This window comes from Puntigrus tetrazona, chromosome 7 (assembly GCF_018831695.1).
Source record: "Puntigrus tetrazona isolate hp1 chromosome 7, ASM1883169v1, whole genome shotgun sequence".
NCBI classification, from domain to species: domain Eukaryota; kingdom Metazoa; phylum Chordata; class Actinopteri; order Cypriniformes; family Cyprinidae; genus Puntigrus; species Puntigrus tetrazona.
Genome location: NC_056705.1, coordinates 39,472,653 through 39,485,267, shown reverse-complemented (window position 1 = coordinate 39,485,267; position 12,615 = coordinate 39,472,653). Strand labels below are relative to the sequence as shown.

At 35.9% G+C, this 12,615-nt stretch overlaps 2 protein-coding genes across 16 annotated transcripts in view; one reads left to right on the top strand and one right to left on the bottom strand.

The window, feature by feature from the left end:
- Positions 1-3,230, top strand: part of cacnb2a (calcium channel, voltage-dependent, beta 2a) — a 25,207-nt gene extending 21,977 nt beyond the window's left edge. For 6 of the 7 annotated variants that reach the window (XM_043244246.1, XM_043244245.1, XM_043244248.1 and 3 more), the window contains exon 13: positions 1,635-3,230. In XM_043244246.1, coding sequence (XP_043100181.1) covers positions 1,635-2,141 — 507 coding nt within the window. In that variant the 3' untranslated portion in view covers positions 2,142-3,230. The remainder of the gene's footprint in view (positions 1-1,634) is intronic. The other variant, XM_043244251.1, reaches the window with a different exon arrangement.
- Positions 1-12,615, bottom strand: part of nsun6 (NOP2/Sun RNA methyltransferase 6) — an 18,632-nt gene extending 6,017 nt beyond the window's left edge. Inside the window, exons 1-12 of one of the 9 annotated variants that reach the window (XM_043244254.1) lie at positions 12,526-12,615; positions 12,236-12,318; positions 11,001-11,156; positions 10,131-10,204; positions 9,927-10,033; positions 8,663-8,816; positions 8,185-8,266; positions 6,982-7,101; positions 6,757-6,901; positions 6,094-6,242; positions 4,978-5,103; positions 4,193-4,377 (exon numbers count right to left, since the gene is read on the bottom strand). In XM_043244254.1, coding sequence (XP_043100189.1) covers positions 4,193-4,377; positions 4,978-5,103; positions 6,094-6,242; positions 6,757-6,901; positions 6,982-7,101; positions 8,185-8,266; positions 8,663-8,816; positions 9,927-10,033; positions 10,131-10,204; positions 11,001-11,156; positions 12,236-12,310 — 1,373 coding nt within the window. In that variant the 5' untranslated portion in view covers positions 12,311-12,318; positions 12,526-12,615. The other 8 variants (XM_043244253.1, XM_043244257.1, XM_043244258.1 and 5 more) reach the window with 8 other exon arrangements.

Genomic DNA, 12,615 nt, shown 5'->3' with positions numbered 1-12,615 from the left:
GGATGAGTAAATGAGGTCGGTTTTGGGTGAACTGTTTCTTTTAAATACAGAGTTAATCATTTGAGTATGGATTGTTTTAAAATCGGAGCGTGATAAATCTATGGAAATTTGTTTACGCCACTGAATTAAAAAAAAATTTTAATTATGTAATTGAGACTTTTTACCTCAGAATCCTCAGACAACAATATAGAATTACCAAATTTGTATCGCAGAAACTCAATTTCCTGTAAAGCTGCTTTGCAATGATTTTTTATCGTAAAAACACTGTATGAATTAAACTTGAATTGAGATGGAAAAATATGAATTCATATTACACGCAATAATATAAGGTCAGAACTATCAGATATGAACTCACAAGGTCTTTTTTTTTCTCAGAATTGGACTTTACAGCTTACAAATTTTTACAAAGAATTGCGAGTTCATATAATTCAGAGAAGAAAAAAAAAAAAGTGCATAAAAAAGTCTGGATTGTGAGAATAAAATTACATGTTACAAATTTCATGTTCTCACCATACAAAACAGAATTGCGCAAAAAAAAAAAATCTGAATTGCAAGGATAAAGTAAGATTTAAAAGTTTGTATCACAATTCTGAGAAAAAGTCAGAATTGCGAGAGAAAAACTGAACGGACCTATTGGTAAACCCCGCCCCCCTTAGTTACTGTTGCTACCTTCTGAGTTTCTGCTGCAGACTTTGTCCGGCTTTTGTCCTCTAAATGAGAATGAAACGGTCCATGTAGTTATTTATAAAATATCTCTAAATAAATACGGTGGATAACTGGAAGCGAGGGTTTACAGATCACCGTGCAAGTGGAGAAATCTCCTATTACAGTCGGTCATGACGATCACGGATAACAACATTTAGGATCCCTACAGATCATGTATGTCTGGGTACGATTACACCTTCGTTTGTGTGTTTGGCCTACATTGAACAAGACGCGTTACGTTTGTACGTTAGCATGGACTCACTAACATTAATGTCTCTAGTTTTAATTTGAAAACTGTAACTTCACGTGTATGACAACCAGAAAACGAACGTTTTTGTCTCAATTTGGATTGAGGTTTAATGGATTCAGGAGATTCAATAAAATAAATGATACTGCCCATCCTCTCAGGAGACCTGGAGCCAGCGTTACACGCACCCCAGACACATCGCTTTTCCTTTTTTGAAGCTTAGACGCCATAAAAACGAAGCTTCAGGTCTCTTTCTCTATGGAGCTGAAACCTAAAGATGTCCGAGTTCCACTGTCTGTGCAAACGATACTCGACTGCCATTGGCTCGCGAGCGTCTGGGGGGAGGGGCTTACCGACAGGTCAGGCGTATAACAATTCCAAGAAAAATTGTTGTGGAGGAAAAGTCAAAAATGCGCAAAAAACGTCGTTTGCAAGAGAAAAAAAAAAGTTATAGTTACTTTTTAAATGGAAACTGTCTTCCACATAGCCTACTGTAGATCTGATGTGGTTTGTAGTGATTTGCAGTGATTTCAGAGACTGTGTGTGTGTGTGTGTGTGTGTGTGTGTTAAAGTTATGCATTGAGATCAATCTTTTCAATCTTTTCAGCAAGATTCCATTGGTTAACACTAGTTAACTGCATTTGCAAATCCGTCTAACTGCATTTATGTGTTGCTAAATCAGGGCAGAGCGGGTGAGCAGACAGCAGAGAGACCAGACGACGACGACGACGACGACGGGACGGGCTTTTACCAGGACTACCAACATCACCGCCATCATCATCCCTACCAAACACAGAAGCAAGGGAGTCTGGAAGACGACAACGACGCTAAAGCTAACGACGACCAGCAGCAGAGCGAGTGGAGGAGCCGCCACAAACACCACAGCCATCATCACCACCACCACCATCATCATCATCACCGGCATCACCACCACCATCACGGCCGCACCACCAGGACGCTTTCCAAACAAGAGACGTCAGACTCCACGTACCCAGAGCCTCTCGCCGGACCTACGCCCGAAGAGGAACCGCCGAACCACCACCACCACCACCGCCACCATCACCACCGGCCCGACAAAGAGAGGGAGCGCGACCACAACGAGAGGAACGGCCGGCAGAGAGGGAAGCAGAGGTCCGAGCGGAGACGAGGAGAGGCGGAGTGGCCGAGAGAGCATCACATAGAGCAGTGACACACGTGCCACAAACACACCGACCTCAACCCTAACGTTTTTACAGGCCAACGAAACCACCACGCACGACTTTTCCAAGCGTGGACCCGTTAAAGAAAGACAATTATACATCGTTTAATACGGCATGAACGGCGAAATTCTCTTTAAAGATCGTGGAATTTTGTGTATTTATTTTTTTGTTATGTTTTTACATTCCTGGTCTTACTGAACAAATCACGGATGCATGTAAAATAAAAAAAAAGGAGAGGAAAAAAAAAAATGTTTGTATTGTTTTTTAAAATTCTACTCGCTCTGATTCGAAACGATCTTGGTTTTCAGCTGATGCGAGTGATAGTTTTCAGAAATTAATGCAAGTTCGTGGCGAAAAAAGCCACTGAAAATGTCTAAATGTGTCCCCATGTAGAAACCTGCTGTTTATTTATTTATTATTTTATTATTTCTATATTTCTTGCAATTTTTTAGGTCTAGTTAATTACTCAAATAATTATTTTTGTTATTATTATTATTATTATTATTATTTATGGAAGTTTGTTTTCCGCTACAGGAAAAAAAAAGTAAAATAAATGCTTATTTTAAAATTCTGCCTTTTTTTCCTTTGAAGTCTGTAAAAAGAAAGCCAGGATCCTGAGATATAAACTTAATGAGATAAACTAAATATAAGATATAAACTAAATGAGTCTGAAATCTAAAAAAAAAAAAAAAAAAAAGTGGAATTGTGATAGTAAAAATTGTAAAGTTGTAAAATTAAAAGCTTTTATTCTGTGGGTGGAAAAAAATAATAATAATAATTTTCATGCAAATGCAAGAAAAAAGTCAGAATTCTGAGATAAATAGTTGCAAATACAATTTTTTTTTTCCCATGGCGGAAATGATCTTCCATATTTATTATTTTGTTGTTGCTGAATATTCTGTTCGCCCAAATTCTGGATTGAATTCACTGCTGATTTGTTTAGTTTTAAAACAAAAAATTATATATATTTTTTTTTATGTTGTGTCATTTCAAATTGTTATTTAATGTTAATTACTCGTGTGTTAACGTTGCGAAGGTGTGTACTGCCTTGCATATAGGATAAAAACACTACAAAAACATCATGACAGTTTTGGTTTGTTTCTCCAGCAGTCGTGAAAGTCCGAGCCGCTTCGGGGAAATTGAGCAAATCAACAGCGGCGGGTAATTAATTACATTAAAGTAGAAACAAAAATGGTTTATTCACACGTTCGTAGTAAAAAAAAAAAAAAAAAAAAAAAAAAAAAAAAAAAAAAAAGATCTTTTCGAAAAGACACCGTCCAAAAAAAAGAGAATATTTTAACCGAGTAAGGAATCTGGATGACTTTAAAAACTGACTTCAATTCGAATTTCGCTTCACAATTGCATTCAGAAAGCATCTGGACTTGTTTTACTATTAACATCTCATGAATTACTGTTCTATCGTTTTTTTTTCCCCCGTGCATTTTGATGCAGAAATAGTTTTCTGTATTGTAAGTATTGTCATCCACTCAAATTGCGACTGTTGGGTTTTCTTGAGTTGATTATGCAATTCTACACAAGTCCCGGTGCCCATGAAGTTGCAGAACATTTATCGTTTAAAAAAAAGAGGTATCATAGAAAATGTTTTTTTATTATTATGAATTTTTACTTGCATACATTCTTGCATACAATCCTGCTATAAACGTTTAACGTTTTCTGCTTGCTTGTGACTGTTAGCATGCTTTGGGACGCTCATGATTAGTGATGAATTATGCCCGTTATGAAAAATGAAAACCATTATTTGAGGGCAAGACGCCACATTAAACCCGTGCACGTTCGAAATCTATTAAAATAGTAATTTGGGGAAATGTGAAACTATACCAATTCAATATTTTCCTTTTCAAAATGTTACATGCCTTTCTGAGGACCAACACGTATTTTTAATGCGCGTCCTTCTTAGTGAAAAACCTGCTGAAGAAGCTTTACCAGACATCTCTTTTTTTAGTTCGTATGAAAGAAGTAAAAAGGACCCACGACACGGACGCTTTAGCAGATAAAAGTACGTCGTTCGTCGGCGCGCTACCTTTTTATGAACTTGGCAATGAAAAAGCCGATAGTGTCCGCGCAGGCGTTTTGTAGGAGGCTCTCGGGGGAATGTGGGACGCCCGCTCCTCTCCGCGCTAACTCTGGTCTAAATCTCTGTAGCAGTGAGCGCTGGTCACGTGACAGACCCGCTCCCGGCATCCCCTCCGATCCTAAAGCAGGCACCTGGAAAAGCAGACAAAGCCAAACTCTCAGAGCCATCCGGCCGCAGTCCGGTCCTGATCAGAAAAGAGCCGTCTAAAATACAGCAGTTAAAGCAGTCACAGCTATCGGAGTCAGTATATTAAATGATATATAAAACTTGATACCGCTCAGTGCCTCGACACAGTACGCATTGCTAAAAGCGCTATATAAATACAGCCATATAAAGTCATATACACCCGGGGTGCCTTGAGGGTGAGTAAAACACGGGCTAACTTTCATTTCAGGGCGAACTGCGCCTTTAAGAAAAAGTCTCCATCAGTTTGACTGCAAATGTTCACAATCTTAAAAATGAAGAAACGCAACGCAAACGGAAACGTGCTGCAAATATAAAAAATACAACACGGGTCACTCTAATTTTGTCGAGGCCGTGCTGAGCTGAAGAAAATGACCAAATAAGGTGTTATTTTTATTAATAAACCGCACAGTTGAAGTCCACTCTTGCACAAAAACAACTACACTGCGTCACACAAAAACAGTGTTATTTATGCAATGAGGGTGGTTCTGTTTTAGCTAGCATTCACTGCTCTCTCCCGGGCTGTAAAAAGTTGTTTTCATGCTCACCTGTGGCTCTAGTGTTAGACAGGGGAAGGTCTTAAGAGCCCAGGCGACCTGCTCTTCGTTCTCCGCCAGCGTCACGGTGCAGGTGCTGTACACCAAAACACCGCCTCTTTTCAACAGACGCACAGCCTGCAAACACAAGTGTGTAAAGCGCTCAGCGTTCAGCTTCTCTTCGGTTCCTGAGAGAAACGTTCACGAGAAGAGGTCGGCCAGAATATATAGACAACTCCAAGCAAGTGTTTTCATGAAATAAAATAATTTCTGCTGATTGAAATAAAATATAAATATTAGAAGGAAAAAAATAACTACTTAATTTTAAAACCTAAAGAAAAAATGAAAATGTTGCCCACAACTAACTGAAATAAAAGCGAGTTACAGTTTAAATTATTAAAATATAATACACAATAAAATTAAGGATAAACGGATATCTTAAAAAAAACAACAGAACAAAATTAGTAAAACTAAAAATAAACGGAAAATACAAAAGTAAAAGCAAAAAAATAATAGTGAATAATATAACAAGTGAATAAATATTAGTATAGTAGTATGTTTTTTTTTTTTTTTATGTCAGCATCATCGATTTTCATGGACACTCAAAAAAAAAAAAAAAAAATATAAAATATATATATATATATATATATATATATATATATATATATATATATATATATATATATATATATATAATAAAATTTCTGGCAAAAAAGCCAACAAACACAAGTTATATTACACAAGATTTTTTGATAAACGTATGATAATAATAACTTTTCCTGGCAAAAAAAAGTTCACTTAATAAATGAGTTATAAACATCTGCAAAAGCATGAGCGATAAATGTGTTTGACGGAAAGGGGAATTTAGCAAAACATGCTAAATGATAAATAAAAGTAAAACACTTTCTATCTCACATGACCTTTAGTTAATATCTCTTCTTGCCAGTATAAAAAATAAAGTGAGAAAAGTCAAAATGGCCTTTTTTTTAGCAGATGGTGGAAACAAGCGTCCATGCAGCTTTGTGATCATAAAGACAGCTTATGATTACGGCGCCGCTTGGAGGTGGAAACACTGAGGCATAGAAACGGCCCTGAATGAGCAGCACCAGATGTACAGCGCTGTATTACCGTAGTGAAGAGCTTTCTCTGCAGAGGCTGATAGGAGCACACTTCTTTCAGACTCCAGCTGTAGCTCATGTTAGGCCTCTGACCCAAACCACTGCAGGGAGCGTCTAACAATACCCTGTCAAAACTCTCCTCGGGATACGGGGGACCGTCAACAAATACACAGAAATCTACAATTAGTACATCTACAAAAAACTACCTCGTCTGATCTAAACTGAGAACGAAACATTTTTTTTTTACAAATAACAATTTAAGTAATTCAACCGGATTTTATTCTATTATTTATTTTATTTTTGTGCACGATGACTTTAAATATTCGATAAAAATAAAAGCATGTGTGTGTGTTTTTTTTCTTTGCAAAAGCATTTATAATCGATGAATTCATTACAGTAGTCGTTTAATTTGAATTTGTAAAATAAATTTTTATTAAATTTGTTTAACTTTATATCAAGTGGCCTTGACTACTACGTACTTTCATCGAAAATAAGTACAATGTATTTATTGCGTTTTTATGCAAAAATATGCGAGTGCATTACACCTAACGATTATTTAAACGTAAGTGTTATTATTTTAACCACGGTGCAACAGGAGCTGCCTATAAATGCCCTAAACTCGCTCTCGGGGTGAGATCAGCTGGATGTAGTGCGCGTGTGAGGGTTTAGTCACCTGCGCCGCACTGAGCGGGATCTGAGCTCACGGCACGCACGCTGTTACAGCAGTACGCTCGGACGCAGTCCAACTGCAGCAGCTGTGCGTTCTGAACGATCTTCTGCATTTTGGATCTGATCTTTTCCAAGGCCACAACGGTGCCCTGCGGAGAGACACGGCAGAGCTCAGGTATTTGGGGGGGCGTTTTTTTGGGGTTTCATACGGCGGCCGGCACGCGCTTGCCTGGTTTCGCATGAGAGAAGCGATGTGTGTGGTCTTTCCGCCGGGAGCGGCGCACATGTCCAGGACTCTCTCTCCCGGACGAGGTCCTAAAACATGACCCACGACCACAGACGGCAGGTTCTGTCAGACGAACACAAACACACACACATTCACAAACGCACCTCGGTGTGGACAGACCATCCTATGAGCAATAATTAATAACAACACAAGGCATTTATTACTATAATTATTGGCTATTTTAGGTAATACGTTGGACCAAATGAAGCTCCGTCAAATGTGAAAAGCTGTGTCAAATTTATACTAAAAATATCTAAAAAATGAGGAAACGTTTGTTTTGTTTTTTCTCGAGGGGAAAATACATTAAGTGCATTTTGCTTAAAACGAGAAAACTTATATGCCAGGGTTGTGTAAAACTCTGGTTTTAAGAATATTTTATTTATCCTACTGACATATAATTTCACTTGTTTTAACTTGTTATTGTCCCCTAGAAACAAGCCTATAATCTTATGTTGTTTTGCATATTAATAACAGGTTTTAATTTAATAATTTTTAGATATTTTTGACTGGAAACAAGGCAAAAATACTAATTAAGATAAGCCTCTTTTTTTACTTAGAAATTTTTTAAATATCTTATCATTTATATTTTTTCACCTGATTTATAAGGCAGGTTTTTGGTACCTTTTTAGTTTGTTTTGGATAAGTTTACGTTCAGGTGATTAAAAACACTTAAAATACATACTATCTACTTATCCAACAACACACAGAAGGAAACATAATGAAATATATTCCTGCAAACATTAGCTATAAGATAATATCAGGATAATAATAACTGGCTTTTAACTGATTTTTTTCAATATTATTTATATATATATATATATATATATATATATATATATATATGTGTGTGTGTGTGTGTGTGTGTGTGTGTATATATGTCATGTCATTTAGTTAAGTCACAAAAAAGTCCCATAAAAAAAAAAAAAAAAACATGGTTTCAACTTGAATAATTTGTTACCCCGCTGCTTTGAATCATTCAGTTACTTAACGTTAACTTCAGCAACAACTGATATATTTTTGTTGACTTAACTAAACATTTTTAGGGTCATTTTAGCAACAAGTTATTTCAAGTTGAACCAACTTTCTTTTCTTTTTTTATATCCAGTGTGCATACACCGTCGTCCGAACGGTAGATGAGACACAGACCTGTAGAAAGAGCTGATCTGTAAGAACGCCATCAAAGGACGGGCTTTGATAGAGAGGCTCGGTCATTCGAACGGCAACACCCCTGAGTGATAAAAAGTGAGGGGTTTTAACACCCTGCAGTACAGACATGCCTGCAACAAACAAAACATCTCTAGCCGAGTAGCAGAGTATTAAGCGCACCCTGCCTTTGGTATACGATCATTACGAATGCCTTTGGTTTTAATGAGATCAGAGAAAAGCACAGAAGATGTGAGGTGATCTTCTGCGTGTTAGGAAGACTTCGTAGCGGCCTGCGGTTGATGCATGCATCTAAATACTGCGTTAAAAGGCTTCTGTATGAACTCAAAATGTCTTATCTGCTATTCTTGACTCGTTTCACAAAGTGCAGCGTAAAACGCACATGTCGGATACGGATCGATTTTCCAAAAAAAACACAAAAATCTGACTTGGTCTTGGTGTAAATGAGAACCTGACTCACTTCCCGGGTCCATCGGGGCTGAATATTTCCGAGCGGTCCACCTCAGAAGTCCCGTTACCCAGAAACACCTTCTTTCCCTTGAACTCTCTGGCTCCGCGCGTGCACTTCCCCTCCACATCAGAAAACACCGACACCACCTCGCCCGCTTTCATGTCTGACAGAGACAGGCAGCGTTTAACATATTCATTCATCTAAATCAGATTCTCCCCTCAAGCAGAATGGGAGGAAGTATGCACACTTATCATTTGGGCTCTGCAACTGCGTATGAAACACTCGAATCGATCAGCAATAAGCTTGATTTCCTGCATTGTTAATATCATCGAGGAAAATGTGATCAAGTGGCTTCCAGGTTTGGTTGCTTTCATGCTTGATGATGAAATGTTATGTTAACGAACATGGCGTTTAATATTAATTGAGAGTGCAAATACTCTCAATTAATGTAAGAACCTGAGATAAAATATATTATTAAAATAAAAAAAAGTTTCTCCTTCTCTTTTAGTGTAGCTCTGAAGTACTAAAGTGACTGAGTACAAGCAAGAAACAAAAATACAGTATTTTAAATAAAAAATTAATAATTACTGTAAAGCCATATTAAAAATAAAAAAACTCTAATATTACAAAAACTTTAACTAAAATGCAGACAAAACAGAAAATATTAAACAATTAGTAGATCAATGGTAATAAAATAAGGACATAATTACAATAATAACCATAATTGCTTCCAAGCAGCATTAGTATTCAAATTGTTATTATTGCTTATTAAAGAATTAATTTTGTTATTTTTAATGTGTGTATGTGTGTGAGTGTGTGTATGTGTGTGCGTGTGTGTCTGTGTGTATGTGTGTGTGTGTGTGCGTGTGTGTGTGTGTGTGTGTGTGTGTGCGTGTGAGTGTGTGTGTGTGTGAGTGTGTGTGCGTGTGAGTGTGTGTGCGTGAGTGTGTGTGTATGCATGTGTGCGTGTGTGTGTGTGTGTGTGTGTGTGTGTGCGTGTGTATGTGCGTGTGTGAGTGTGTGAGTGTGTGTGTGTGTGCGTGTCTGTGTGCGTGTGTGTGTGTCTGTGTGTGTGTGTATGTGTGTGAGTGCGTGTATTTGTGTGTGTCTGTGTGTGTGTGTGTGTGTGTGTGTGTGCGTGTGTGTGTGTGTGCATGTGTGTGCATGTGAGTGTGTGTGTGCGTGCGTCTGTGTGTATGTGAATGTGTGTGTGTGATTGTGTGTGTGTGTGTGTATGTGTATGTGTGTATGTGTGTGTGTGTGTGTTGCTCACACTTCGGCGTGCTGAGGATGCCAGGCGTGAACACATGAGCTCCTCGAAGAACAGCATGACCGCACTGAGCACCAACGATCACTTCAGAGGCCAGCGGATCCACGGACCTTCAGAAACAGCACATGCACACCCATCACTGCGTGACTGTAACGGTGCAGAGTTCAGCTTCTGAGAGACAGACGTCTTCTAATACTGAGGGCATACCGAGGGCCGTGGACCGGCAGCAGCAGAACATCTGGGAGCTGTGGGTGAGTGTACACGGATGAACATCTGTCCTGCTGTGAAAGAAGATATGAAAGCCATTCTAAAATATTTCACTACAGATTTTATTAAACAACACTATGCACAAGACTGATCACTAAGTGGCCCCAAACAGGACTGAAGTATCCAGACACCTGTTCACTGCACTTTTCAGTGAAGGCTTTCAATGTCACCACCTTTTAATTACTTTTCAGTCACAGGTTCTCTCTAATGTTAGTTAATGGTCAAATGATTATTTATTAATAAAGATCAAATAAATAAATATATATATATATATATATATATATATATATATATATATATATATATAAATTAATAAATATTTTTGTTTTGTTTGTTTATTATTTAAATATAAATAATAATGATGAAATATATTTTTGTATATATATATATATATATATAATTAATAAATATTTTTGTTTTGTTTATTATTTAAATATAAATAAATAATAATGAAATATATTTTTGTATTTTTATATATATATATATATATATATATATATATATATATATATATATATATATATATAGTCCAGAGTTTCTAATATATATATATATATATATATATATATATATATATATATATATATATATTATTTTAAAAACATCTTCCTTACGTTATAAACATGACGGATATAAAGGATACACAGTGAGATATTGCACTTTACATGCTACTTTAAAAATAAAGCGTTATAAAATAAAACCCAACGCATACCTTTTTGTGGGGCCATTTTTTGCAAGACATTAGTTCATAAACGCATGTCTTCTTCATATACGTCTTCTGTCTGTGTGATGATACGCCCATGCACCCACCTGTGCTAAATGCTGCTGGAGCCGGTGCTGAATGTCCTGAAGCAGGTGCAGGTGTGTGCCGGCTCTCAGACAGGTGAAGAGAGGAGGATGAGACAGACAGGACAGGAGAGCTTCAAACAGCAGGTCAGCCTCCTCCTCACCAGACTCACTCAGCAGCTGCAGAGGAACACAGCCAACAACACAGCTCTAAACTGGGCCTGTTATTTTAAGCAAAGATTATGTTCCACAAACACATTTTGTCAATTTCCTAACAAATTTTTTTTTTTTTTTTATTAATATGCATTGCTAAAAACTTAATTTAAACAACTTTACAGTTATATATATATATATATATATATATATAAATATATATATATATATTTATACATACATATATATCTTAACCAAATATTGTCCTATTCTATAAAATCTCATTTATTCAGCTTTCATATGACTTTTTAAATCTTTTTAAACTTAATTTAATCAACTTTACAGTTGTGTATAATATATATGTATATATATATGTATATGTATATATGTGTATATATATGTATATATATATGTATATGTATATATATGTATATATATATATATATATATATATATATATATATATATATATATATATATATATATATATATATATATATATATATATATATATATATATATATATATATATATATATATATGTATATATATACACATATACATACATATATCTTAACCAAATATTGTCCTATTCTATAAAATCTCATTTATTCAGCTTTCATATGACTTTTTAAATCTTTTTAAACTTAATTTAATCAACTTTACAGTTGTGTATAATATATATATATATATATATATATGTATATATATGTATATATATATATATATATATATATATATATATATATATATATATATATATATATATATATACACACACACACATATATATATATATATATATATATATATATATATATATATATATATATACATATATATATATATATACATATACATATATATATATATATATATATATATATATATATATATATATATAATATACACACATACATGTATCTTAACCAAATATTGTCCTATTGTTCTATAAAATCTAATTTATTCAGCTTTCATCAGATTTTTTTAGTCTCCCTTCTGGCTAGTTTTGTGGTTCAGGGACACTTATCGTAAACTTTGTCGCGAGGCAAAACATTTCCATAAAAAAAGGGGGGAAATGAACATTAATTTGACAGAAAGCCCACCTCGTCGTTTGTGTAAACACCGCGAAGATGTTCTCGCACTTCAGGGTTCATGAAAAGCTGAGGGAAAACGGACATTTCCGCGTCTTGTGTGAAAACAACAAGAAATAAGTCCGGGTTAGCTGTAAAACAATCACGCAAGCCGTTACGTCTTACAGTATGAAAAGTTACACGCGTTTCTGCGTCCAAACACTTCTGTTTAGTGTTATTTCAGCGCGACGTGAAGTTATTTTGACTCAGCCGTCGGTGTGTTTCTTAAAAATAATGAAGTAAACTCGTATCTCAGCTCTTACCGTTTAATATTAATCAGAAGCGAACAGAAACGAGCCGCTGTTCTTCGGCGCTCGTGTCCGCGGCGCTCGTTCTCCACAGCGCCCCCTGCC